Below are 27,629 nucleotides of genomic sequence, written 5' to 3' on the forward strand. Positions count from 1 at the left end.
TCCTGCTCTGGACAGCTGAGACAGAACATGGCGTATCTCTTTGAGGTGTGCATCAAAAGTCTGTGACCTAATGAGGATGTCATCGACATAGATCAAGTTGCCACGAGCTGCGGCATCGCTCATTGCCTTATGCAAGAAGATGTTGAATTCAGCGGGGGAGTTCGCGTAGCCGAACGGACATCGGTTGAAAGTTAGCTGGCGGTTCCCAAAGGAAAAGGCCAGCTTGTGCTGGTCAGCTGGATCCACGCGCATGGTCCAGAATCCACTCGCCACGTCGGCGGTGGAGAAGAACTTTGCACCCTTCACCTTGGCAAGTTCTTGATCCAGATGGATCATGGGCCATCTTGACAAGGGCACTTGCTTGTTCAGCTGCCTATAGTCAATGGTGAGACGCCACTTGCCGTTCGGTTTCAGCACCGGCCACAAGGGGGAGTTGTAAGTCGAGTTACACTCACGAATGATCTGCTTTTCCAGCAGAGTGTCCAGTGTTTCTTGTATTGAGTCGTATGCGGCTAACGGGATTTTGTATTGCCGCACGAACGTCGGTGGAGCGTTCGGATCTGTTGGGATTCGGACGGTGTGGATGTCCGTGACTCCGCAGTCATTGGAATCTCGCGCCCAGATCGCCTTGAAGTCGTAGAACAGTTCACGGAGCTGTCGTCTCTGGGCATCCGTGGTCAGGCTGTCAGCTTTCACCAGCTGTTGTTGAACTTCTCGTTCAAAGCCTGGGTACGGTTCACCTAGAGCTGAATCAACGACCTCAGTTGCAGGGGTGTCGTTGCTCGATTGCGTGGCAAGAGCATACACCAGCATGTGTTTCGGGGTGTCAGTTCTGGTCATGACTATGCGCTCGTCGCGAAGCATGTCGTGAGGTTTGACGTGGATCATGTGGAAAGGAAGAGTGATCCAGGGAGGTTCCACTGGATCGGAATGAGTGTCCGGCGTTGGCAGCTCACCGATGACTGGAATGGTGAGTTCAAAGTCATGGAATGCCTGGTCTATCAGAAGGCCTAAAGGCCGACGGGCGGGGATCGTGATGGCGTCCCGCGTGGAGTTTTGAACCAGGAGGTAAGCGGAACGATGACTCACTTCAAGCAGCGGAGTCCCACACACGGCTAAATCGAGCTCCATGAAGAATCTGAGAGGCTGGAAGAACGCCTGGGAGCTACGAAACTGTTGGTCTTTCATGATGACCAGCTTAAGAGGGGAACCAGCAGTCCTAGCGGGAATGACAATGTCAAATTCGCTAGCGACATGGCAGGCTTGGGGAATCGTTTGTCCTGACCGCATTTGTTCCAGGTCAGCTTGGAACGGGTGCTTAGCAGCGTCGGCTTGGGTCCAGATGACCCGGTTGACTAGGTCCAGTTGGGCTCCCAGTCTGACCAAGATGTCTGCCCCAATGACCAGTGGGTCAGGAAGTCCGGGGACGACACTCAAGAAATGAAGGAATTCTCTCTGACCGATGGCGAGCGACACGGCGCAGACGCCCGTGGCTTTGATGGGGCTCTGGGGTTGTTCGGCTGACAGTAGCCGGTGGCTCTTCTGCACAAAGACAGGGGAAGGAGTGCTCTGACGCACTATGTCGAACCACGTTTGGCTGATGGCTGACTTCTCTGACCAAAGCGCTAACCTGACGCCAGGTGCCGTGACGCCGTTGACAGCAATGTTGCCAGATATCCAGGGGTAGTACCTGGTTGGGGCAGATTCGCCAAGAAAGCAAAGGAAAGACGGGTGGCCATCAAGCGCGTTGCGGTTGAGAAGAGTGTCGGTTGAGTTTGGTGCGTCTTGACTCGGCTCAGGGGGGAGCGGAGTGGTCTCGAGGTTCTCGGGGACCTGCCCTGACTCAGCTATCGGTGGAGTAGCCTCCACGCTAACTTCATCGCAACAGGCTCGATCGTGACGACGAGGATCTGGGGTCTGTGGGGACGCGACCTGGGCCCACAGTTGCCCACGACGACAGTCAATGAGGGGCGCTAGCCTATCTAGTAGGTCTTGGCCAATGAGGAACGGTTCTACACCGACAGAGCAGATGTAAGTGGGGTGAGTGATGGACATGCCCTGGAAGGTGAGTTCTAACCATGCAATGGTTGTTACTGGGGCTTGATTCTGGGTGAAGCTAACCAAGTTGACGTCACAACGTTCGGTTCTGATGGGTCTACCTTGCGCGCGCCGCGCATCAGAAACCTCTGCAAAGACTTTGGAACACATCAGGGTGATTTCTGACCCGGTATCCAAGAGAGCTTGGAGGGAAACGTTGCCTTCTACCACCACTGGGGTATAGATACGCTTGGCGTTGCCTTTCCTAACCAAATCTCCAAGAAACTGCGTCAGGGGTGCATCCTGCGGGTCAGGCTTCACTACCGGGGGGGGTGGTTTCAACTCATCGCTGCCTATTGGGCAGGGGTCCTTTCCCCACCCCACGAGGTAGACACGCGGTGGTGGTGGGGATGGGTCCCGGCCTAGTCATGCTGACGGTTTGTCCCTGTCCTTGCTCGGCTTACCCTTCCTGTTCTTATTGCTCAGCAGTTGTTTAACTCGTGCTAATTCGGTCCTCAGTTCTGCCATCCCAAGCGGCTCTTGGTTGGCTTGTTTAGCGGTAGCTAGCTTAGGGCTCCGCTCCCTTCGAGAGGAGTTGCGATGGGGCCTTGACTGTCCGCTATTCTGAGATTTAGGGCCGTGACTGCCAGGTTTGCGGTTACCTTGCCCTTTGGCGTTGGGGCCCTGTTCCCCCTTGGCTCCAGCTTGTCGAACTTTCCAGTTACCTTTGGGTTGACTCGACGTCTGGTGGCCGGGGTTTGGGTTCGCCCAAGGGGGCCCGCGGTTTGGGGCTTCATCCCCTTCTAGGCCTAAGGACTGACCTTCCTGCTCATATAGGCTGAGGACTCTGGGATCGTCCTCGTGGCGGTCCGTGGGTCGGACGAACGTCTCCCACGTTAGTTGTGCGGTGCGACGCATTTCTCTCATAGTATGGGGGCGCTGGCGACACGCGAGTGTTACTTGGTTACGGATGCACGGGTGAAGGTTATGGAGGAAGAGGGACTTGAAGTTGCGATCTTCCTCTAGCCCGGGCTCGCTTCTGCCCTGAAAGTACGCTGCACAGAGCCGATGGTAGTACTCGCGAGGGTGTTCGCTTCGTTTCTGTCTGATCAGAATAGCACCCATCGTCGCAGCAGTCTCATCCTCGTACAACGAGTATTCCTCTTTCAAGTACTTACGTATTTTCTTGTAGTTGTCGAGGACTGACTGCGGTAAGGTCTCAACGAATGCTCGTACGCCACTACCTAAAGTTTTCCAGACTAGTCTGGCCTTTTCATGCGACGTAGCCTCTGGCAGGTCCAGGAGGCTACGCTCGATTTCCCGGAAATAATCATTAACGCTTCGGTGTCTATGATTTTCCGGCTCAAAACGCTCTATGTCTTTCGCAAGGGCGTCGATTTGGCGGATCCTAGTTTTGCGTTCTGCGACGAGGCGTTTTGATTTTGACCCGTAGGGGTCCTCGCTGTCTTCGCTATTTGAGCTGCTCTCATATCGCCTATGTCTGCGTTTCGGCTTGTAGGCGGCCTCTCCGTCAGAGGAGTCTGAGGGTACGTAGCGCGGCGTTTTCTGCGGGCTAGAGGCTGCAGCGATATTGAAGCGCGAGGGGGTGTAGTGGGGAGTAAAGTAAAAACTCCCAGCGCCACGAGGTGGCGATCGCGCGACTTTCACGCGAGTTGAGCTTGAGTGCGGTGTCTGATCTACCGTTCTAAGCTCAGGTTCTTCCTCCTCCAGAGCGGAACTCTGTTCTTGGGAGGGTTTGGCCGATCCCTCATCTGAGCGACGTGCTTGCGTCACTTCTTCCCTGAGGTATTCTATTTCGCGCTTTAGTTCATCTTGTGTGGCTCTCAGGCCCACGAGGCTACTCTCCGCGCTTTCTGCTCTCCTTTGAGCTTCGGCCAGTTGTCGTTTTAGTGTTCTTTTCTCTTGTTCGAGGGTCATACACACATGTTCCATTTCCTTATAGTAGATCATGAACAATTTGGGTAGCCCTTCTGGGAGAGTCATAGTACGCTCCTTAAGTTCCCTAACGGCTATGTGTATTTCATCAAAGCGAGCCTTTTGGTCCAGATCACAGAAGTAATTTCTCCTATCCTCCAGGACTTGGCCTAAATCGCCTACAACGTCGAAGAGAGAGAGGAGGGGCCCTTCTGACTCCCTTGATGGGGAACGCGACATTTTGTTCGAAATGTATTAATTAACTTAAAGGAAATTAATACTAGGTGTTGATTAGGTTAGAATTTAATTCAATCCAAGTTGCTAAATAATTGATGTGGTTTCTTAGCTACTTTGTTTTCACTAATGTTTCACTTGTATTAATTAGCTTAATTAATAATTAGTTAATAATAATGATTATTAATAATATTACTTAAGTACTTGGATTAGATATTACTCTAAGGTACTAATCAATTAAACCAGTTTATCAGCTAACTGTGGTTGGCAGCTGAATTTCAGTTCTGTGATTAACACACTGTTAATGATTCACCATTAAAGTCATCTGTGTTATACCTTGGCAGTTGATTTTGGGTATACAGCAGTTTACAAGTTATTGTTGAGAAATTCACAAGGTCATTAAACTATTCCTCACACGGGGCACCACTTTAATGTAGGTTGAATTGGGATTAATTAAATTATAAATTATGTGATAATTGATAATTAAATTAATCAATTTATAAATAAAGATCAGTCTCATAAAATCTTAAATTATTAATCTTAATACTCACCGTGAATGGTTACACTCAAGATTAATGGTAGCTCTGTATTAGATGGGAAACCCAGTTGTATACAAAAGCTAAATTCTGAAGGAAAAAGGAGTTCTAAATAGTTGACCTTGTGAATAAACAACAGGAACAAGTAAAATGCAATTCAATTTTATTAGCTTTTATTTGTCTACTACTCACTAATAATAATAAACTCAAAATACATTCAATGTCAGCAAAGGTAATAAACAAGACAAAACAATGGAACAATTACACCTGGACTATAAATTTGAGGGAAAGAGAGAGAGAAAGAGATAGAAGGAAAAAAAAAAAGAAAAGAATCCCTTGTGTGTGCGTGTGTGTGAGGCTAGGGCAAGCCGATGCGTGTGTGTGTGTGTGACCTAGCTTGTCGTTAGCTAAAACAAAGGAATGTTAGCTAAAACAAAGGAATGTTAGCTAAATAGAACAAAGGATTAGCTCTGTGGCTAATGTGTGCTTTGTGTAGGTATCTGTGGGCAGATGCTAATGCTAGCCACTCTGGCAATGCTTAAACAAAATGGCGGTCAGTGCCTAGGTGTCGTATCACAGGTAACTCAATGAGGAAGGTATCAAAATGGCGTCGGAAAAATGGCGCCTGCAGGCCTAGTCGAGAACACAAGCCTACCAGCTAGCAATAAGTTGCTAAGGAGAATCTGACCACGCTACAGCTGGATCCAAACACTGCACTTAACAACAATTTCCAACAGACTATCTAGGCAAAGAACTCAACGCGAGAGAGAGAAAGAGTGTGAGAGAGTGTGTATATGTGTTGGATGGAGAGAACTAGGCCTTGTAGCGGTCTAGCCTCGGAGCTTAAAATAACAAACTTGTCGCTGCGCTGCTAATCAGATAGGGAAGCTAGCAATGGAGTTAAGGAAAGATATCATGCAAGATACCCTGTCTAACAAGTTCAAAGAAAAAAAAAAACAGAACCAAAACAAACAATAAAACAAACAAACAAACAATAAAAACAAACAAACACCTTCCGTGTCTGAGCGGGTATGCTAAATAGCTCAAAGCTTAAACATGACCCTAACAACCATCTGAATAAGCTACAAATTAAAAATTTGCCCAAGTGCCTACTCAATGCGATGGAAGTTCTTTCTCCGATGTCCGCGCTGAGGGTCGCAGTCCGAGGAGAGGAGGTTAGCGGCGCGTTGCGTCCAACCGCGGCTAACGAAGCAGGGAGATGAAGGCCTAGCTGGCCCACGGTGCTTCAGGAGAAACCTCCGGTGATGCGTCGACGAGAAAAAGGCTGAGAGGAGCGAAGCTGTCCGCAAATGCCTCTTAGCGTGGAAAACTACTTAACTGTAGTTAAACTTTGCAAAGGTTTAGAATCGAAACCACTATATCGCTGAAACTTAGCGGGTCGTTCAAAAGTTCGGCCGAAACTAATTTGAACAGGCTGTTCTCAGACAATAGCGGTTAGTCTCAACACTGTAGGCGAGCGTGCCTACAGTCCGTCCGACCACTCCAGTAGTCAGAACATGAGAGAGCGAATCGAGGCGCTCTCGATACAGTTAAAGCAGTTCCACTTCACGTCACATCCGGGTGGAGCGCGCAAGGAAATTGTGGGATCGTTATAGGGGGCGCTGGCAAGTTACCAACACCAGCGCTGACGTAGGATTCAGAGGGAGGCGTCCCGCACGCGACGTCACGAAAATCAATGTTTGCCAGGAAATCCAAATGGCAAGTTTTTTCAGAGGCGGACCAATTCGCCTCAAATGGCTTGACTTCAACTGAATTTTTCTGGTATTGCGCAAGGTAAAAAAAAATTGCAGATAATGCAGAATGTTACAGATATTTGACCAAAGTTTAATATAAAATAGGAGAATTACACTGATCTTGCTCCTGAATTTACCCGTGATATGCCCTTTTAACCCTTTGGTGACTGACCCCTTGAAAATGGTTCCTCCAGGAACGATGACGTTTCAGTTGTCAAGACAACGGAAAAACTAAAATACAAGAGCATTTTGTTTTGTGCACAAGAGCATTGTGACGTATCTTTCTGTTTTTGTATTTTAGTTTTTCCGTTGTCTTGACAACTGAAAAGTCATCCTTCCTGGAGGAACCATTTTCAAGGGGTCAGTCACCAAAGGGTTAAATTCTCAAATCTGAAAATATTGATGAATTTTCTGGAACAGAAGGTTTGACTGGAGTTCTGGCTGCAAGGCAGATCACAGTGTACATTAATGCACTTGTTCTAATGCACTCATGGAGCACTTTATTAGGAACACCATAGGAAAGGGCCTCCCTCATCTCATCTCGTCTCATTACCTGTAGCCGCTTTATCCTGTTCTACAGGGTCGCAGGCAAGCTGGAGCCTATCCCAGCTGACTACGGGTGAAAGGCGGGGTACACCCTGGACAAGTCGCCAGGTCATCACAGGGCTGACACATAGACACAGACAACCATTCACATTCACACCTACGGTCAATTTAGAGTCACCAGTTAACCTAACCTGCATGTCTTTGGACTGTGGGGGAAACCGGAGCACCTGGAGGAAACCCACGCGGACACCCGGAGGAAAGAAAGGGCCTCCCTTTGTGCTCAAAACAGCCTCAGTTCTTCATTAGGGTGCATCAGCTGCCCTCACTTTCATAAAATCTGATGCACTTTTGTTTGGGTGTTCCTTTTCACCAATAAAGACATCCTGTAAAATTTTTTGACCATATTCAAAAGTCTAATGGTGTCACCATGAGGTTCATTTTTTTGCCAAAAAATGCTTATTTTATGTTTTCGCGTAAGGTTTGAATCACAATGTTGGACTCCATTTATTGATTTCTTGTGAGCCAGAGATCATGTTAAGAACCTTTGCAAGGGATTGAGAAGCATTAATGTGATTTCATAATACATTTGTATTGTTTAAAAGTAGCTGAACAATGATTCAGTGAACAGCTAAAACTCAAACTGTGCTTGATAATATATTTAGAATATGTGCTAAAAATGTGTATCTAAGATATTTGGTATACTCTGTAAGGTGCCATAATGTTTCATGAAAAGTGATCGAAATTTTGTCATAAAAGTCATAAAATAGCAGCTTTTTCCATAACTTTGAGCTCCTGGTGCCACCATTAAACTTTTGAATTTTGTCAAAATATTTCACCCAGTGTGTTTTCTGGGCGGCACGGTGGTGTAGTGGTTAGCGCTGTCGCCTCACAGCAAGAAGGTCCTGGGTTCGAGCCCCGGGGCCGGCGAGGGCCTTTCTGTGTGGAGTTTGCATGTTCTCCCCGTGTCTGCGTGGGTTTCCTCCGGGTGCTCCGGTTTCCCCCACAGTCCAAAGACATGCAGGTTAGGTTAACTGGTGACTCTAAATTGAGCGTAGGTGTGAATGTGAGTGTGAATGGTTGTCTGTGTCTATGTGTCAGCCCTGTGATGACCTGGCGACTTGTCCAGGGTGTACCCCGCCTTTCGCCCGTAGTCAGCTGGGATAGGCTCCAGCTTGCCTGTGACCCTGTAGAAGGATAAAGCGGCTACAGATAATGAGATGAGATGAGTGTGTTTTCTTACCAAAAGGAACATAAAAACAAAAATGCATCGTGATTGGAGGAACTTTTCATTTTTAGGGGGCAACTGATGCACCCTATTCTTCATGGCATGGATTCCGCAAGATATCGGAAACCTCTTTTTCTTTGAGATTCTGGACCATGTTGACATGATTGCGTCACAGTTCCTACAGATTTTTCAGATGCACTTTCATGCTGTGACACTTCCGTTCTACCACATCCTAAAGATGTTCTGTTCGATTTAGAGCTAGTGACTGGGAAGGCCACTGAAGAATACTGAACTTGTCATGAAAGATGAGCAAGTTGTGGCCATGAAGAGATGCACATGGTCCGCAACAGTGCTCAAATAGGCTGTGGCATTCAGGCAATGATTGAAAAGAAAGCACAACTTTATTCATCACACACTTGTGAAATTCCTCTCTGCATTTAACCCATCTGAAGCAGTGAACACACGTGAGCAATGAGCACACACACACTCCCAGAGCAGTGGGCAGCCATGCTAACAGCGCCTGGGGAGCAGTTGGGAGTTAGGTGCCTCGCTCAAGGGCACCTCAGCCCAAGGCCGTCCCATATTAACCTAACCTGCATGTCTTTGGACTGTGGGGGAAACCGGAGCACCCGGAGGAAACCCACGCAGACACGGGGAGAACATGCAAACTCCACACAGAAAGGTCCTCGCCAGCCGCTGGGCTTGAACCTAGAACCTTCTTGCTGTGAGGCGACCGTGCTAACCACTTACACCACCGTGGTAAGGAGTCCAAAGTGGGTCAAGAAAACATTCCCCACATCATTACACCACCTCCACCAGCCTGGACTGTTGACACAAGGCAGGTTGGGTTCATGGATTCATGCTGTAGGTACAAAGTTCTGACCCAACCATCTGTGTGCATCAGCAGAAATCAAGATTCATCAGACCAGGCTATGTTTTTCCAGTCTTCAGCTGTCCAGTTCTGGTGATCCTGTACCCACTGCAGCCTCCGCTTTCTGTTCCTGGCTGACAGAAGTGGAGCCTGACCTGGTCTTCTGCTGCTGTAGCTCATCTGCCTCAAGGCTCGAGGTGTTGTGTATTCTGGGATGCTTTTCTGTTCATGTCCAGTTGTACAAAGTGGTTGTTGGAGTTACTGTAGGCTTTCTGTCAGCTCAAACCAGTCTGGCCATTCTTAGTTAACCCCTCTCAACAAGGCGTTTCAGTCCTCAGCACTGCCACTCACAGCATCCCCCCCCCCCATTGAACCATTCTGAGTAAACTCTAGAGACACTTGTGTAGAAAATCCCAGGAGATCAGCAGTTACAAAAATACTCAAGCCAGTAAATGCATCTTATCCCAGCAATCATGTCACAGTCAAAATCACTGAGAGAACATTGTATCCCCCATGTTGATGGTTGGGGTGGCACGGTGGTGTAGTGGTTAGCGCTGTCGCCTCACAGCAAGAAGGTCCGGGTTCGAGCCCCGTGACCGGCGAGGGCCTTTCTGTGTGGAGTTTGCATGTTCTCCCCGTGTCCGCGTGGGTTTCCTCCGGGTGCTCCGGTTTCCCCCACAGTCCAAAGACATGCGGGTTAGGTTAACTGGTGACTCTAAATTGACCGTAGGTGTGAATGTGAGTGTGAATGGTTGTCTGTGTCTATGGTCAAGTTTACATTAGACCGTATCTGTCTCGTTTTCTTCGCGGATGCACTGTCCGTTTACATTAAAACGCCGGGAAACGGGAATCCGCCAGCGTCCACGTATTCAATCCAGATCGTGTCAGCTCAGGTGCTGTGTAAACATTGAGAATACGCGGATACGCTGTGCTGAGCTCTAGCTGGCGTCGTCATTGGACAACGTCACTGTGACATCCACCTTCCTGATTCGCTGGCGTTGGTCATGTGACGCGACTGCTGAAAAACAGCGCGGACTTCCGCCTTGTATCACCTTTCATTAAAGAGTATAAAAGTATGAAAATACTGATGCAAATACTGCCCATTGTGTAGTTATGATTGTCTTTAGGCTTGCCATCCTTCCACTTGCAAGTGGTAAGTGACTTGCGCACAGCAGCTCAGTCCCGAATCACTGCTCGTGCGCTATACTCGCGCGCTGTGTAAGCTGCTCAGGGCTGGAGTGCGCACCCTCCAGAGGGCACTCGCTGTTCGGGGCGGAGTGATTTGGAGCGCAGCAGCTGAGGAGGAAGCGATGAGCCGCACTGACACATTTCTCAACTTGCGTGCCGAATGTGATTAGCGTATCCGTGTATTGGCGTTGCTGTGTGCACGCTAATCGTTTTTAAAAACGTTAATCTGATGATCCGCTGATACGGTCTAATGTAAACCCCACCTATGTGTCAGCCCTGTGATGACCTGGCGACTTGTCCAGGGTGTACCCCACCTTTCGCCCGTAGTCAGCTGGGATAGGCTCCTGCTTGCCTGCGACCCTGTAGAACAGGATAAAGCGGCTACAGATAATGAGATGTTGATGGTTGATCTGAACATTACCCAAAGCTGCTGACCCAAATCTGCATGTTATGCATTGCACTGCTGCCACGCGATTGGCTGATGAGCAAGTAGGTGCACACGTGGTGTTTAATATACACACTCTGAGCACTTTTATTTCTAATAGTGTAATGAACAGATTTGAGTGTTTTCAACTGACATTATGATAAGCATTGATATGCTGAAGCTTTCTGTAAGATGTTCGTTTAGCATTTATGACACGAGTCTCGGCTCTAAGTTTCATGTCATGAAAGTCTTCAGGAACTGAGCACTTTGTGCCTTCTGGTTTTTCAGTAACATGCCAGGCTGCATTTTATTTTTTGTCTTTGAAAGAGGAAAAGAGAGGCTGCTGTGAGAGTGAGAGAGAGGCTGTTTATAGCTGCTAAAGCATAATGGATAACAGGAACTGTCTTGTTTCTTGAAAATTCCATATTAAATACAATTATAAACTTGAGTATGATGTGGTGTTCATTAGTAAACAGGTTTTAACTCAAATTGCTGTAGGGTAACTTTGGGTATAAAATACTTTCAGATGTGCTGTTATTGGAAAATAATGATTTTAGTATAATAGCAGCCCATTTTCTTTAATTACTTGCTGAAATGCAGGCAATACTGCATTTATTGCACATACATTATTTTGGTTGTGACGATGCTCCCCCCCCCATGGGTGTTAATAGGGGTGTTCACACGGCACATATTTGCATCGATGCTGCACCGATGTATTTTGTTGCGATATATTTTACACCGGTGTAAATTTTGTGGAGCGTTCACACGTCACAAACCTGCTTACTACAGAGAAATGTGTTAGCACCGGTGCAGCCCCACTTGCGTTCACATGGCAGTTTTTGCGACCGTGCTATACGATAGTAATAATGCGGAAATGAAATATGCGCATGCGTGAAAATGTACTTCCTTTTCCCGGTTGTCATGGCATCACCAAGCGCCGGGAAAACAACGTGGATGAAGACACCAGTGTTGCCAGATACTGCTGACATTTTCCAGCCCAAAATATGTTCAAATCCGCCAAAATGCACTTAAAACCGCCCAATCTGGCAACACTGGAAGACACGCAGTTCTGTTGTTGTTGATATTCGCCATTTTGTAAGCGCAAAATACCAGGATGCAAATTATGCAATGCCCGTATGTAATCAACTCTCCTCACGCGTAGCGAGTCGACCCCTGTAGCGTTCAGACGTCCCATTTTATATCGGTGCTGCTCCGCAAACTAGCATTTACTCCGGAGTAAATTTCTTAAACCACCTCCCGAGCAGGGTTAGATTTGCACCGGTTTAAGCAGCTTTCAGGGGCTACACCGCTATAACTTTGTACCGTGTGAACGCTCTACCGGGGCAGCCCCGGTGCTACACCGGAGTAAAAGTTGCTGTGTGAACACCCCTAAAGTTGTGTGTTGCCTTTTACCTGAGATATTTCTAAATGATTCCCACCACTAGTTTTGGAGGGCCTACACGTTTTGTCCATGTCTCTTTACCACAAGGGAATTTATCACAAGAGTTTGGGAAGTTGGAGTTTTGTTAACCCTTAATATAACCAATACCATATAAAGAATTGAAATGGGGAAGTTCATGCTGATGTTTAAGTTTTGTGGAAGCTGTCCAATTTGGATACGTTTCAACCCAGCATTTGCACTTATAGTATTGTTTTGACACAGGACGCTGGTGTCGAGAGGGTCATGCGAGACCTGCGAATCTTCCGTATCTTTGAAGGCACCAACGACATTCTGCGACTCTTTGTGGCACTCAATGGCTTCCAGGTAATTGGAGAACAGACTTGCTGACAAGATGAGCAAGCACCTGGTAAACATTTCCTGTAGAAATTGTGAAACTGCATTTGAGGTTTCAGGCAAATGCTTGTTGACAGTTGTCACTGTTCATGCACAACTGTTTTGCCTACAAGAGTGAGGCGTTTGTACAACTTGAGAAAAGAAAGGAAAAAGTGTGCTGAGGCAGTTTCAAACTGTAAATGCTATTCCAGTTATACACTGTAAAGACAACTGCACTGAGATGGTTGGCGATCAACCTGAAAAGCAATATTTTGCATGATTAGCCATAAAATGTTTACATGTTTGTTCTAAATTTGCATCCTGATTTGTAGAATGCAGGAAATCAGCTGAAGAACTTGCAAAAAGCTCTGAAAAGTCCGTTTAGCAATGCTGGTCTGTTGGCTGGGGAAATAACCAAACGTGCCAAAAGGTGACACATACTTTCATTGACTATAGGGGTGTTCACACGGCACATATTTGCATCGATGCTGCACCGATGTATTTTGTTGCGATATATCTTACACCGGTGTAAATTTTGTGGAGCGTTCACACGTCACAAACCTGCTTACTAGAGAGAAGCGTGTTAGCACCGGTGCAGCCCCACTTGCCGTCACACGGCAGTTTTTGCGACCGTGCTATACGATAGTAATAATGCGGAAATGAAATACGCACATGCGTGAAAATGTACTTCCTTTTCCCGGTTGTCATGGCATCACCAAGCGCCGGGAAAACAACGTGGATGAAGACACCAGTGTTGCCAGATACTGCCGACGTTTTCCAGCCCAAAATATGTTCAAATCCGCCAAAATGCTCTTAAAACCGCCCAATCTGGCAACACTGGAAGACACGCAGTTCTGTTGTTGTTGATATTCGCCATTTTGGAAGCGCAAAATACCAGGATGCAAATTATGCAATGCCCGTATGTAATCAACTCTCCTCACGCGTAGCGAGTCTACCCCTGTAGCGTTCAGACGTCCCGTTTTATATCGGTGCTGCCCCGCAAACTAGCATTTACTCCGGAGTAAATTTCTTAAACCACCTCCCGAGCAGGGTTAGATTTGCACCGGTTTAAGCAGCTTTCAGGGGCTACACCGGTATAACTTTGTACCGTGTGAACGCTCTACCAGGGCAGCCCCGGTGCTACACCGGAGTAAAAGTTGCCGTGTGAACACCCCTTAACTGCCTGTCTTGTTTTGGGTGGTTTAAAGTTAAGATGATTGGAGGTAAATGATCACAATTGCCCTCATTCTCTGTCATGCAGGAAGGCTGGCATGGGTACAGGCCTCACGCTGCAGGGAAGTGTCCATCCAGAACTGGCCCACAGTGGTGCTCTGGTGAGACATAACCGATACACACTTTTTTTTACAATTTCCTGAATTTTTCTGAAATTGGATAGTTCTAATAAACTTGTTCATCGTTCACCAGCTGTCTTTTAACCAGCGTCTCACAGGATACGTGTGGTGGTATCAACAAAAGTTCATGGTTGATTAGCATCTGAGTGATTCCACGCTTATGGGTACTGAAATGGGGACATGAACTTATTTTTAAAAATTCACCTAAAACCATTTCTTTTTTTTACCATCAGGTCACAAAACATGTAATCTTTAATGAATGATATGTTAAAAGATAACTTTAATTTTCTGAGATGTAATAAAAACACATTTGTATGCCAAAGTCAGAACGTAACAGAAGTGTTGTGGACATATATATTCTCAATTTTAACAATGTAGAATTACTTTTTGAAACCTAGGAAGGTGATGTTTTAGCAAATATAATTAATAAACATGTGTAGTAGAATAAACATACACATTCTTTCAATAAGATTAACATGGTATATAGTAGGGATGTCCGATATTGGCTTTTTTGCCGATATGCCGATATTGTCCAACTCTCAATTTTCGATTCCGATATCAGCCGATACCGATGTCGATATGTGGGTTATTTTTCCTCAGAACTAATTTAGGTAACATCACATATCTCCTGTTGTGGAATTAACACAACATGCTTAATGTTATTGTGATGCCCCACTGGATGCATTCTTGAATGCAACAAGGCTTTCCAAATGTTAACATTGTCTGTGCAAAATAAGAAAAATACTTCAACTTAATTTAGGGAAAAAGTGCCATGTTTATTTTTTTTTTAAATTGTCTCAAACAACAGTTTGGATTACACTCTCCCTGAGATAATCTTGACAATGCCCACAACAAATAGGGCAAATTTGACTTCTTCACAAATGATAAAACATTGTACCTGAACAACTATGTGCAACATAGCAGCATCTAAAGTCAACTAAAATAACAGGCATAGTGTATGACAGGCTACTCTTTTTTCTGTGTTAAATGAGCCTGCGTTTGTAGGATGCCTCATGAACTGTTTCTTTTACTAAAACTCAATCACCTTAATTGAATGAATGCACAAATATGAGTCAATTACAATGTGGCAACTATACTGCACAATTTTGAAAACTGCACATTTGTTTGAGCTACAAAAAATACTTCAGGCTTGAGGTGAAGTACAAAAAATGAAACATTTTAAGGTGTAAGCAGCCTGTGTCCCTAGCCCATTACTTGGGCTAATGCAATCATTGAAATTATAAACTGGGCTCAATCAGCACTGCTCTACATGAGCAACAACAAAGATATGCAACATTAAGGTAGTGTGCAATAAGAACAAGGAAGGCACAAAGTTTCAGTCCAGACCTTCCAGAGTAGTAAACAACTTTAACGTCCGAAGGAGACACTTGAAAATAATTCCAAACCACAGACATAATGTTGAAACAGAGCGAGCAAGTTTGTCACTGCAGCCATCCACGCTTGTTTGTACGCTTCAAGACGCAGCTTGATGAGGTCATCATCTTTGCGCCGGTAAACGCTTCAGGAGCGCATAGGCACTATTTGGGTGCAACGCAAGCATTATTTTATCGGTTTTGAGGCAAAAAAAAATCCGATAACGATATTAACAGATATTACATTTTTATGTTAATATCGGGCTGATAATATCTGTCGGCCGATAATATCGGACATCTCTAGTATATAGCTAGATTGTAATTAATTTGTAACAGACGCGAGATGGACAATCGTAACAAGTAATGTAACAGGCATCATTTTGGAACTCATAGGCTTGACTTTGGCATATAAATATGTTTTTATTACATCTCAGAAAATTAAAGTTATCTTTTAACATATCATTCATTAAAGATTACATGTTTTGTGACCTGATGGTAAAAAAAGAAATGGTTTTAGGTGAATAAGTTCATGTCCCCATTTCAGTACCCATAAGCGTGGAATCACTCATTTGCTTTCAGTGATCATCTTAAAAGGTGTGGGTGGGTTTTCCCCCTGTCTCTTTTCCCAGGCGGCTAAAGCCATTGAGCAGTTTGGAGAGGTGATTGAAGAACTGCTTCTAAAGCACGGCAAGAGGATCATTGGTGAGAAATCTGCTTCCAGATCCCTACTTTTAGTTCGTTTACATGGATCCTACTAAGCTGTTAATAATCGGATTCAAACTCAATCGGAATGGAATTTCTTCACATAAACGGCTCAATTGGAACTCCGTCGCTTTTATGGAAACTGCGTGTGGAATTGCCGATCGGATTGAATTCGTTCCAAACGTAAAAAGATGTGCATAACCCCCCCCACACACACACACACACTCACTCTCAGTTGGCGTATTGTTAAAGATAAACCGTCTGTCTGTACAAGGACCAGCTTTAAGTTGGTTGAAATGATCATGTAGCCCCGTAAGTAGATGAGAACGAAGACTTCAGAGATCACCATGATAATGTTCTGTTAATTTTACTGGAAGTGTTTTAGCATCTAAATGCAGTTTATATCATGATTTTTGCAAGCCAGATCTTGCAATTATGTGGCAATGTGCATGCATAGCCAATTTCCTCTCTAGTTTCAGGCAGAGATGGTGGTTAAAAAAAAAAACCTTCTGAATCGCTCATCTCAGATGTGCGCGTGCGATTTTTAGTTTCTCATCTTGTGTAGTCAGCATGTGTTTTCCCATTTTGTTCAGGTCTTCTAGACTTCCTTTTCTCATAGACTTTCTTGCAGTGAAGCCTATTTTCTCCCTTTTTTTTAAACAGATGAGCAGTTTGTGCTGAAAAGAGTTGCAGACTGTGCTATTGACTTGTATGCCATGGTCGTGGTGCTGTCCAGGTAACACTTGGTGCACGCGTGCGCGCACACACATTGATAAATGAAATCATACACACGACTGTGGCACAAAGTGTATGAGAAATCTGTGCTTTGCTTCTCCCCCAGGGCCTCCAGGTCTTTGAGTCAGGGTCACTCATCTGCTCAGCATGAGAAGATGCTGTGTGAGACCTGGTGCACTGAGGTTAGTTGGCCTCCCACCCCCTTCCCATCACACACTTTGCAGTGTAATCCATGTACTGTTTCAGGGAAATTTCTTTGTGTGATTCCCCCCGCAACTGCTAGCCAAATATGTAATACAAAAACAAAAAACCAAGTACATTCTAATACAACTAGTGTAACCAGTACATCACATCCAGCATTTGTAACTGCTTTTCTGAATGTCTGCTCATGTTCACTTTTGAGCTTCTACATCCCTATATTGAACTTGAGGTTCAGCTGCTAGTTTGTTTATTCTGCTTATTTCATGTTTCATGTTTACCTGCTATACCTCAAGTGCCCTTGACTGTTTGGTTATTTGAACCAATTTGTTTGTGTGTGTGTGTGTTTAGTCTACATCTAGTTCATATCTAGTGTTTATACTGTTTGTATTGTCTGAGTGTTTAGTCTGTGTGTAGTTCTTATCTAGTGTTTACACTGTTTATATTGTCTGAGTGTTTAGTCTGTGTGTAGTTCTTATCTAGTGTTTACACTGTTTATATTGTCTGAGTGTTTAGTCTGTGTGTAGTTCTTATCTAGTGTTTACAGTTTATATTGTCTGAGTGTTTAGTCTGTCTTGTTCTTATCTAGTGTTTACAGTTTATATTGTGAGTGTTTAGTCTGTGTGTAGTTCTTATCTAGTGTTTACACTGTTTATATTGTCTGAGTGTTTAGTCTGTGTGTAGTTCTTATCTAGTGTTTACAGTTTATATTGTCTGAGTGTTTAGTCTATGTCTTGTTCTTATCTAGTGTTTACACTGTTTATATTGTCTGAGTGTTTAGTCTGTGTGTAGTTCTTATCTAGTGTTTACAGTTTATATTGTCTGAGTGTTTAGTCTATGTCTTGTTCTTATCTAGTGTTTACAGTTTATATTGAGTGTTTAGTCTGTGTAGTTCTTATCTAGTGTTTACACTGTTTATATTGTCTGAGTGTTTAGTCTGTGTGTAGTTCTTATCTAGTGTTTACAGTTTATATTGTCTGAGTGTTTAGTCTATGTCTTGTTCTTATCTAGTGTTTACAGTTTATATTGTGAGTGTTTAGTCTGTGTGTAGTTCTTATCTAGTGTTTACACTGTTTATATTGTCTGAGTGTTTAGTCTGTGTGTAGTTCTTATCTAGTGTTTACACTGTTTATATTGTCTGAGTGTTTAGTCTGTGTGTAGTTCTTATCTAGTGTTTACAGTTTATATTGTCTGAGTGTTTAGTCTGTCTTGTTCTTATCTAGTGTTTACAGTTTATATTGTGAGTGTTTAGTCTGTGTGTAGTTCTTATCTAGTGTTTACACTGTTTATATTGTCTGAGTGTTTAGTCTGTGTGTAGTTCTTATCTAGTGTTTACAGTTTATATTGTCTGAGTGTTTAGTCTATGTCTTGTTCTTATCTAGTGTTTACACTGTTTATATTGTCTGAGTGTTTAGTCTGTGTGTAGTTCTTATCTAGTGTTTACACTGTTTATATTGTCTGAGTGTTTAGTCTGTGTGTAGTTCTTATCTAGTGTTTACAGTTTATATTGTCTGAGTGTTTAGTCTATGTCTTGTTCTTATCTAGTGTTTACACTGTTTATATTGTCTGAGTGTTTAGTCTGTGTGTAGTTCTTATCTAGTGTTTACAGTTTATATTGTCTGAGTGTTTAGTCTATGTCTTGTTCTTATCTAGTGTTTACAGTTTATATTGAGTGTTTAGTCTGTGTAGTTCTTATCTAGTGTTTACACTGTTTATATTGTCTGAGTGTTTAGTCTGTGTGTAGTTCTTATCTAGTGTTTACAGTTTATATTGTCTGAGTGTTTAGTCTATGTCTTGTTCTTATCTAGTGTTTACAGTTTATATTGTGAGTGTTTAGTCTGTGTGTAGTTCTTATCTAGTGTTTACACTGTTTATATTGTCTGAGTGTTTAGTCTGTGTGTAGTTCTTATCTAGTGTTTACAGTTTATATTGTCTGAGTGTTTAGTCTGTCTTGTTCTTATCTAGTGTTTACACTGTTTGTATTGTCTGAGTGTTTAGTCTGTGTGTAGTTCTTATCTAGTGTTTACAGTTTATATTGTCTGAGTGTTTAGTCTATGTCTTGTTCTTATCTAGTGTTTACAGTTTATATTGAGTGTTTAGTCTGTGTAGTTCTTATCTAGTGTTTACACTGTTTATATTGTCTGAGTGTTTAGTCTATGTCTTGTTCTTATCTAGTGTTTACAGTTTATATTGAGTGTTTAGTCTGTGTAGTTCTTATCTAGTGTTTACACTGTTTATATTGTCTGAGTGTTTAGTCTGTGTGTAGTTCTTATCTAGTGTTTACAGTTTATATTGTCTGAGTGTTTAGTCTGTCTTGTTCTTATCTAGTGTTTACACTGTTTGTATTGTCTGAGTGTTTAGTCTGTGTGTAGTTCTTATCTAGTGTTTACACTGTTTATATTATGAGTGTTTAGTCTGTGTGTAGTTCTTATCTAGTGTTTTTACTGTTTATATTGTTTGTTTTTTTCAATTATTCTATTTTTATTTATTGCATTGCCTGTTTGCAGTGTGGGTCAGAGAGGACTGATATTTCATCTGTGCTGTATGTCGAGCATGTATAGCATATTTGACAATGAAGTTGACTTGACTTCAGGTGGCTTTTCTGCCCTTTCCTTGTTTAGGCTCATCAGAGAATCATGCAGGAGATCAAGTTCCTGAGGTCAGGCACATCCAAGCAGATCTTCAAGAACCTGCGTGCCATTTCTGCAGCTGTGGTCGAGAACGGCGGGGTGGTTTCTCCTCATCCCTTGGGCTTTTAAAAATCACTTTCTTCTTTTTCCCTTACTGCTATCGGTCATAAGCTAACCTTTTCTTGGGCCTTGATTAAAAAAATAAATTCATACAACTTCCCACATGGCTGAATACTGCCAAGCTGGGCAAGTGGAGGGAATAATTGCATGACTATAAGACTTGCTAGTACCAGTGAGTAAAGTTATTGTCAAATAAAATGAATGTGTAAAAAGTAAGTTTCAACGCAAGAAGTGTTTTGGGATGTGGAACTGGTGGGTATAGTACACTCAGAAAATAAAATACATCATAAAGTACCTTTGGGGAACACCAGCTTGTCATTGGGGCAGTACCCTCTAAGGCAGCGTTTCTCAACCTTTTTTCAGTCATGGCACCCTTCAGAAATATGCAAATTCTCAAGGCACCCCCATATAAAATATACGGGGTACAAATAAATACAGGGCGGCACGGTGGTGTAGTGGTTAGTGCTGTAGCCTCACAGCAAGAAGGTCTGGGTTCGAGCCCCGTGGCCGGCGAGGGCCTTTCTGTGTGGAGTTTGCATGTTCTCTCCGTGTCCGCGTGGGTTTCCTCCGGGTGCTCCGGTTTCCCCCACAGTCCAAAGACATGCAGGTTAGGTTAACTGGTGACTCTAAATTGACCATAAGTGTGAATGTGAGTGTGAATGGTTGTCTGTGTCTATGTGTCAGCCCTGTGATGACCTGGTGACTTGTCCAGGGTGTACCCCGCCTTTCGCCCGTAGTCAGCTGGGATAGACTCCAGCTTGCCTGCGACCCTGTAGGACAGGATAAAGTGGCTACAGATAATGAGATGAGACAAATAAATACTGGGTACAAATTTCCCATGTCACAACGTCACTGCCGGGGTCAGCATATGGTCAGCGTGACCATACGCTGACCCCGGCAGTGACGTTGTGACATGGGAAAGGGGGCCATGAGGCGGCGATGATCTGCATTAGTGTAACTATCGTTTTTTGGAATTTTAATTCATTTTATTTATTTCAGTGTTAGAATATATAATTTTTTGATGGCAAGCCTAACGAAGCCAGACGGCACCCCGGTTGAGAAAGGCTGGTCCAAGGTACTTATTTGTATCTTTTTATATACTGCTAGGGAACGTATATGTACATTTTTGACCTTAAAAAGGTACACATGGTTACCTTGACGTCCCATAATGACCCCTAGGGGATACATTAGTATAGATTGTACCTTGAGGGACAGAAATGGACTCCTACTGTACCCGTTTCTGACTGTGTACATGAGATTTTCGCTGACTGAAAACTAAATAGTCGGGATTAATAATAATAGTAGTGGTGGTGGGTGGGGTTTTGTTTTTATATACAACATAAACAAACATGGACCCACATCTGGCCTCTTTCAAGTGGTGTTGTAAATTTCTCATTGTATTGAAGGGATTATTTGTTTGTACAGCTGATTTTGACCTGGTTCAACCCCCCTTCACCGATACACTCCTGTACATAAGGCTTTATACTTTTAATATAAACGGTCATGCTGCCTTAGTGGCTCACTTTTTAAGGCCTTCTGTTATTTGGATATTGAACACCTGTTGAAGCATTCTTACACACACATGGTTGGCAAAATTAACAGGAAATCATTTGGGTGTTTTTGTACTCTATCACAAATACCCTCAATTGCTGTACTCTAAGGTATTTAAATTTTCATAACAGTAATTTTTTTTATTCGGTAGATTTTGGATTTCATTCCCACATTTCTGTGCGTCGGATTTTCTGTTCCTGTTGTACACAGTGGCTGTAGATCTGCATGTGTGTGAACTCCGAGGTGTAAGCTTTAATTGTACGCGCCTGTCTGCTTGTACATTCACAACAGAAATTGCAGAACTTGAGCAAGATATTTATTATGCATACAGTTGGTTAGTGCCTGAAATTTACAATGCAGTTACAGGAAATTTCACAGGGTTTTTTTGTTTTTCCTTTTTTTTTTGACTAAAATATTAAAAGCTCTCTGCAGGCTGGGTCCCCCCCCCCCCCCATGTACCAGAGTCTTGTGATTTAAAAAATAAATAAACATTAAAGAATTAAATAAACAAGAAAATAGACTCTGTGTATTTAATGATCAGTATTTCAATTAACGTAAAGAAGAGTAACTTCAAAATGCTATGTCTAAGTATTGCTAGCTTGACCCCCTTGAAATCTTTCAGCTTGGTGTTGGGATTGTTGAATTTTAAAATTGGTCAAGTCTCCTGAGATCTGTATAATGCGCTTGCAGCAATGATGACATTTTTAGCTGCATCTGTGACCTGTCTGAATGACACCTCGGGTTTGACAAACTTGGTAAAAAAATAAAAAATACATTTTTTAATTAAGTTTGTGTAAGAGGAGTCATGGTTCATTTTGCTACAGTTGTTGGTCCTTGGTGAGCTGTTTCCATTGCTTGTAAACTGTCATTTTAAAATAAATATTTGATTTCCCATCATATGATTATTTATAGAAACTATGAAGTAACCTACCCAGAAGGGGCTGCGCACTTGAGTGTGAGGAACGTGTCTGGAACAGCTCACTGCTCGTTTAAGGGGTTAAGTAAAGGGGAGACCCATGAATTCAAAACCAACTGATGAATACTCTATGGAAAGACTTGTAAAACATGCTTATACTTCATTACACGACCCCTCTCCCGTTCTCATTTTATAGGGTTAGTCTACTGAATACATACTCTTTAAACACTCAAGTCACCCACCGTGTCGAAACAAGCTTTTTGATGACTTTTTGCTCCACATAGCTGCCACTTCATTTGTAAGTCTATTCTCTGGTCTCCTGACCATTTCACAGTTGAGTTCATGTACAAAAAATGCATGAATACTGTAAGTCCAGTCTGTAGCTGTATTAAATCTGCATCCAGTGTCTCTGTGTACTGTTCCTAATGGTCACACTGTCGTCTGTGATACTTCTCTTGATAAAAGTGTCTCTGTTGTCATTCTCCTTTCCCTGAAACAAAAGCAGAAGTGTTTTTGTTGGGTTATTTTTGATGCTGATTATCTGTTCAGGATACAGTCTTATAACTACCACCGATTACAAATGGGCTACGTTGTGCAAACTACAAACATGATCTTAATCCTTTGTTTCTGCAAAAGTAATTCGGGTAGCAGGTCTTTTTGTGTAAACGAAACCCTCCCATTACCAAGCCTTAAAAAAAAAAGTCGCATTATCAGATGTGGGTCTGTGGTCTTGTGATGGTGGAGGTGGGTATGTTGAGGTAGGGGGAGAGAGAAACAAAAGAGAATGTGATGCAGACAACATGGAAGATGTCTGAAAGCAGAAGACCGAAAGGGTCACGGTACAATATGCAGTACCAGTCAAAAGTTTGGACGCACCTACTCAGGTTTTTCTGTAGTTTGACTATTTTAGATTCTTCAAAGTAGGCACCGTTTACCTTGATCACACTTTTGGCATTATCTTAACCAGCTTCATGAGGTAGTCACCTGGAATGCTTTTCAATTAACGGCTGTGTCTTATCAAAAGTTAATTCGTGTAATTTTTTGCCGCGTTAATGCATTTGAGATCAAGTAATAAAAATACAATAACTATCCCTATTCCACGACTGTAGCAATCCATATTATGTCAAGAACCGCTCAACTAAGTAAAGAGAAATGACATCCATCATTACTTCAAGACTTGAAGTATCTTTTAATTAAAGAAAAACAATTGGTGTGTCCGGCGGCACGGTGGTGTAGTGGTTAGCGCTGTCGCCTCACAGCAAGAAGGTCCTGGGTTCGAGCCCCGGGGCCGGCGAGGGCCTTTCTGTGCGGAGTTTGCATGTTCTCCCCGTGTCCGCGTGGGTTTCCTCCGGGTGCTCCGGTTTCCCCCACAGTCCAAAGACATGCAGGTTAGGTTAACTGGTGACTCTAAATTGAGCGTAGGTGTGAATGTGAGTGTGAATGGTTGTCTGTGTCTATGTGTCAGCCCTGTGATGACCTGGCGACTTGTCCAGGGTGTACCCCGCCTTTCGCCTGTAGTCAGCTGGGATAGGCTCCAGCTTGCCTGCGACCCTGTAGAAGGATAAAGCGGCTAGAGATAATGAGATGAATGAGATAATTGGTGTGTCCAAACTTTTGACTTGGTACTGTGTATTTAAAAAAAAAAAAAAAATTCTCAGCTTCCTACTATTATTTGAAATAAAACTTGATCTCTGATGTCGTTCTCCTTTCCCTGAAAGAAAGGTGGAAATGTTTTTTTCTTTCTTTCTTGGGTTATTTTTGGTACTGATTATCTGCTCAGAAAGCTTCTGAAAGCAGAAGACCGAAAGGGTCACGGTACAGTATGCAGTACCAGTCAAAAGTTTGGACGCACCTACTCAGGTTTTTCTGTAGTTTGACTATTTTAGATTCTTCAAAGTAGGCACCGTTTACCCTGATGACACTTTACACACTTTTGGCATTATCTTAACCAGCTTCATGAGGTAGTCACCTGGAATGCTTTTCAATTAACAGCTGTGTCTTATCAAAAGTTAATTCGTGTAATTATACTGAATGTATTATGGAAATATAAATTAATATTCTGACTTTTCTTGTGTAGTTATGAAAGTACCCTCGGTTTGTTTATTCGCCAAAACATACAGTACGTGACTTGGAGTCTAAAATCCCCTGAACCTTTATTAATGTTTTAAAAATGGTTCTGTACACTCCCAGTTCCTCTCTTTCTACAGTTTCCTCATTTGGTTAAAATGAAATTCAGGGTTAATGTTCTTACAGGACAACTTATCAACTTGTATCCTGAATGATGGATTGCCAACATGTCTTCAATCAAATAGGCTTCTTGACCAGATAAAACTGTCACTGTTATAATGGAGATCTGTTTAACTAGGCTCCAAATGTAAAGTATCTAAGGGTTATTAACGTTTTAAAGATGTGCTCGGGTGTTTATCAGGGGTGGGTTTCCCAAAAGCTTCTTAACACTAAGAGCATCTTAACTAGGAGAGAGAGAGAGTGTTCATTGTGTTGCTCGCTCTACCATTTAACGATGATCTTTGTGCTGTGATGCTTTTGGGAAACTCAAGCCAGCTCACCACTGTGCTGTGTTTAGGCTTATGGTCCCTGTTCTCATGTTGGCCTTTTATTATAGTGCGCCCCCTCCCCAAAAAAGCGCATATTGGCACTTTGTAACAACCAAGTATATGCTGCACTGTAAAAAATGTAACTTGCAAAACTGTTGAGTGATAAAAGGATTCTAAGTTGAATGAACAAATTTCCCTTCTAATTGTTCAAGTAACTAAAAAAAAATAGTTGAGACGCCTTTCCTTCGCCACAAGTTCATAGGAATTGGAAAATTAAGTGAACTTATATATTCAAGTGCTGATTGACACCCCTTAACCGATGCCACTGCGCATGCGCACTTCACAAGTTTGAAAGTTTCAACGGTCGGGTGGAGTGAGAAGTCCGTGCAAACTGACACGAGACGTTGTCTAGGAGTCTAGACTAAGCTTTCCTCAACAGAGGCCAGGGAATGCCCTCCTTGTATGTCGGTATTTGTTTCTGTTTGTGTAATAATAGGCAAAGTGAAGTAGAACTTAAGTGTTGAGAGGTTTGTATTAACTACAAAATGTAATGTACACTAAATCATTGTAAAAAAAAAAATAGTCAAGCCAACTTAAAAATGTAACGCAACCTGCTGCCAAAGGATTTTGAGTAAACTCAACTTAGAACCATGATGTGCCAACTTGCTCTTCTAAGTTAATTGGCATTATTATTTCAATTTATTTCAACTAAACAATTTGAATGCACCTGTGATGACCTGGCGACTTGTCCAGGGTGTACCCCGCCTTTCGCCCGTAGTCAGCTGGGATAGGCTCCAGCTTGCCTGCGACCCTGTAGAACAGGATAAAGTGGCTAGAGGTGATGAGATGAGATGAATTTGAATGCAGAGGGCGGCACGGTGGTGTAGTGGTTAGCGCTGTTGCCTCACAGCAAGAAGGTCCTGGGTTCGAGCCCCGTGGCCGACGAGGGCCTTTCTGTGTGGAGTTTGCATGTTCTCCCCGTGTCCTCGTGGGTTTCCTCCGGGTGCTCCGGTTTCCCCCACAGTCCAAAGACATGCAGGTTAGGTTAACTGGTGACTCTAAATTGACCGTAGGTGTGAATGTGAGTGTGAATGGTTGTCTGTGTCTATGTGTCGGCCCTGTGATGACCTGGCGACTTGTCCAGGGTGTACCCCGCCTTTCGCCCGTAGTCAGCTGGGATAGGCTCCAGCTTGCCTGCGACCCTGCAGAACAGGATAAAGCGGCTACAGATAATGAGATGAGGTGAATTTGAATGCACTGAACTTCTAAAGTCAAGTCAATATCCAATTGTCCTATCCAATAAAGGTGAAAAAAGCCCAAAAAAGGATAACTTAATGTTTTTTGTGCCAACTTGCTTTTCCAAGTTAATTGGAATGATTATTTCAATTTATTTCAACATCACAATTTGAATGCACTGAACTTGCTAAATAAAGTAAGCTCAACATAGAATACTCATCTGTGTCGACTTAAAAGAGCAAGTCAGCACAACTATTTGGCCCGGAGTGGAGTTTACTCAAAATCCTTTGGCAGCAGGTTGCGCTACATTTTTAAGTTGGCTTAACTAATTTTGTTTTTTTTTTACAGTGTGTTTTTTTTTTTATATGAAGATGCAATATGTGAGCCATACCGTTGGCGGGGTTTCCGTCCAGGATGGGTGACCCCGACCGTCCACTCCAGCAGGCTCTTCAGTCTGCAGGGGAAGCGGAGGTTCAGTTGCTCCAGCAGCTCCTCTTTGCGCAGTCCGTACACTATCGGGGCGATGCACTGCGCCAGACTGAAGAAAACAAACGTTACCACAGCAAAAAGCTCCTTGGTATCTGATGTAATCGTCTTATTTTTGGTCAGGAGATGCAGCACAAAGTTAATGAAGTTTGGCAGGATGTACACTGCAAGCTGGAGGCCATGTAAGGCGATGGTCCTGCAGCCGGCCCGGTTCCTCCGGTTCAGCACACCCAGGCGGCGGCCCACGCACAAAATGCGCACATAACTGTACATGATGAGCACAGTGCAAACGGAGATGAGTAGAAACTTGTGCATCACCCCTAGTGTTAGCTTATTCCGGCCACAGGAGATGTCGGGATTGGGGTAGGGGTCTGCAGTCTGACTCGCTACTTTAGGAGCAAGGCTGAGAGGGATGATGGTTGCGAGCGCCCATGTGACCAACCCAAGAACCCAGGGCCACTGCTTGAAGCGGACGCTGCTGTACTGGAGCGGGAAACAGATGGCCACGTAGCGGTCCAGGGCCATGGCGGTGATGGTGAGGAGGATGTTGGAGGCGCTCGTTGCCAGCGCAGTGATGAGCGCGACGCACGCGGGCACCGGCGTCTCCGCGCGCACGTGCATCTGCAGGTAGAAGATGAAGGACACGGCGAAGTACGCGGTGGCCGAGAACAGCAGGTGGAAGACGAGCACGAAGCGAGCATGACTGCGCAGGCGCTGCTCCCGCAGGATGGTCCAGTTTATTAAGAGATTGAAGAAGAACAGAATCACGAAGGCCGCCGCTGACGCGCAGACGCGGACGTGGGTGTACACGATGTCCGTTTTGTTGCTCGATGCGTTTGCCATCTGTAAAAGTTGCCTAAACACAACGGGACTCAAGTAATCATCGTTCCATAACACTGACTCTTCTCTCACTTCTGTTTGCCTCTTCATCCGGCTCCATTTGGTTCTTGTCACTGTTACTCGTCTGTTCCCGTCGACACTGCTTGTTTTCTTGACTCTCTCTGGGTTAATAAGGAAGCGCTCGACTGTGAAACCTCCTCTTCTCTCTTCTCCTTCCTTTCTCGACTGCGAGCGTGTGGCACGCGTGCGCATCTCTCTCTCTCTCTGTGTCTGTCTGCCTCTCTCTCTCTCTCTCTCTCTCTCTCTCTCTCTCTGTGTGTCTGTCTGCCTCTCTCTCTCTGTCTCTCTCTGTGTCTGCCTCTCTCTCTCTGTCTGTCTCTCTGTGTCTGTCTGCCTCTCTCTCTCTGTCTC

At 43.9% G+C, this 27,629-nt stretch overlaps 2 protein-coding genes across 2 annotated transcripts in view; one reads left to right on the top strand and one right to left on the bottom strand.

The window, feature by feature from the left end:
* Positions 1 to 22,079, top strand: part of acadvl (acyl-CoA dehydrogenase very long chain) — a 73,220-nt gene extending 51,141 nt beyond the window's left edge. The window contains exons 14-20 of the mRNA XM_060921091.1: positions 12,414 to 12,515; positions 12,857 to 12,954; positions 13,786 to 13,858; positions 15,879 to 15,951; positions 16,615 to 16,687; positions 16,793 to 16,868; positions 19,506 to 22,079. Of these exons, the coding sequence (XP_060777074.1) occupies positions 12,414 to 12,515; positions 12,857 to 12,954; positions 13,786 to 13,858; positions 15,879 to 15,951; positions 16,615 to 16,687; positions 16,793 to 16,868; positions 19,506 to 19,643 (633 nt within the window). The 3' untranslated portion in view covers positions 19,644 to 22,079. The remainder of the gene's footprint in view (positions 1 to 12,413; positions 12,516 to 12,856; positions 12,955 to 13,785; positions 13,859 to 15,878; positions 15,952 to 16,614; positions 16,688 to 16,792; positions 16,869 to 19,505) is intronic.
* Positions 21,489 to 27,457, bottom strand: zgc:194312 (uncharacterized protein LOC794943 homolog). Its single transcript, XM_060921216.1, has 2 exons — positions 26,284 to 27,457; positions 21,489 to 22,591 (listed from the first exon to the last, which is right to left on the bottom strand). The coding sequence occupies exons 1-2, from the start codon at positions 27,306 to 27,308 to the stop codon at positions 22,531 to 22,533; spliced, it is 1,086 nt and encodes a 361-aa protein (XP_060777199.1). The 5' UTR covers positions 27,309 to 27,457; the 3' UTR covers positions 21,489 to 22,530.
* Between the last annotated feature and the right edge of the window lie 172 nt (positions 27,458 to 27,629).

Source organism: Neoarius graeffei, chromosome 1 (assembly GCF_027579695.1).
Source record: "Neoarius graeffei isolate fNeoGra1 chromosome 1, fNeoGra1.pri, whole genome shotgun sequence".
In the NCBI taxonomy this organism is placed as follows: Eukaryota; Metazoa; Chordata; class Actinopteri; order Siluriformes; family Ariidae; genus Neoarius; species Neoarius graeffei.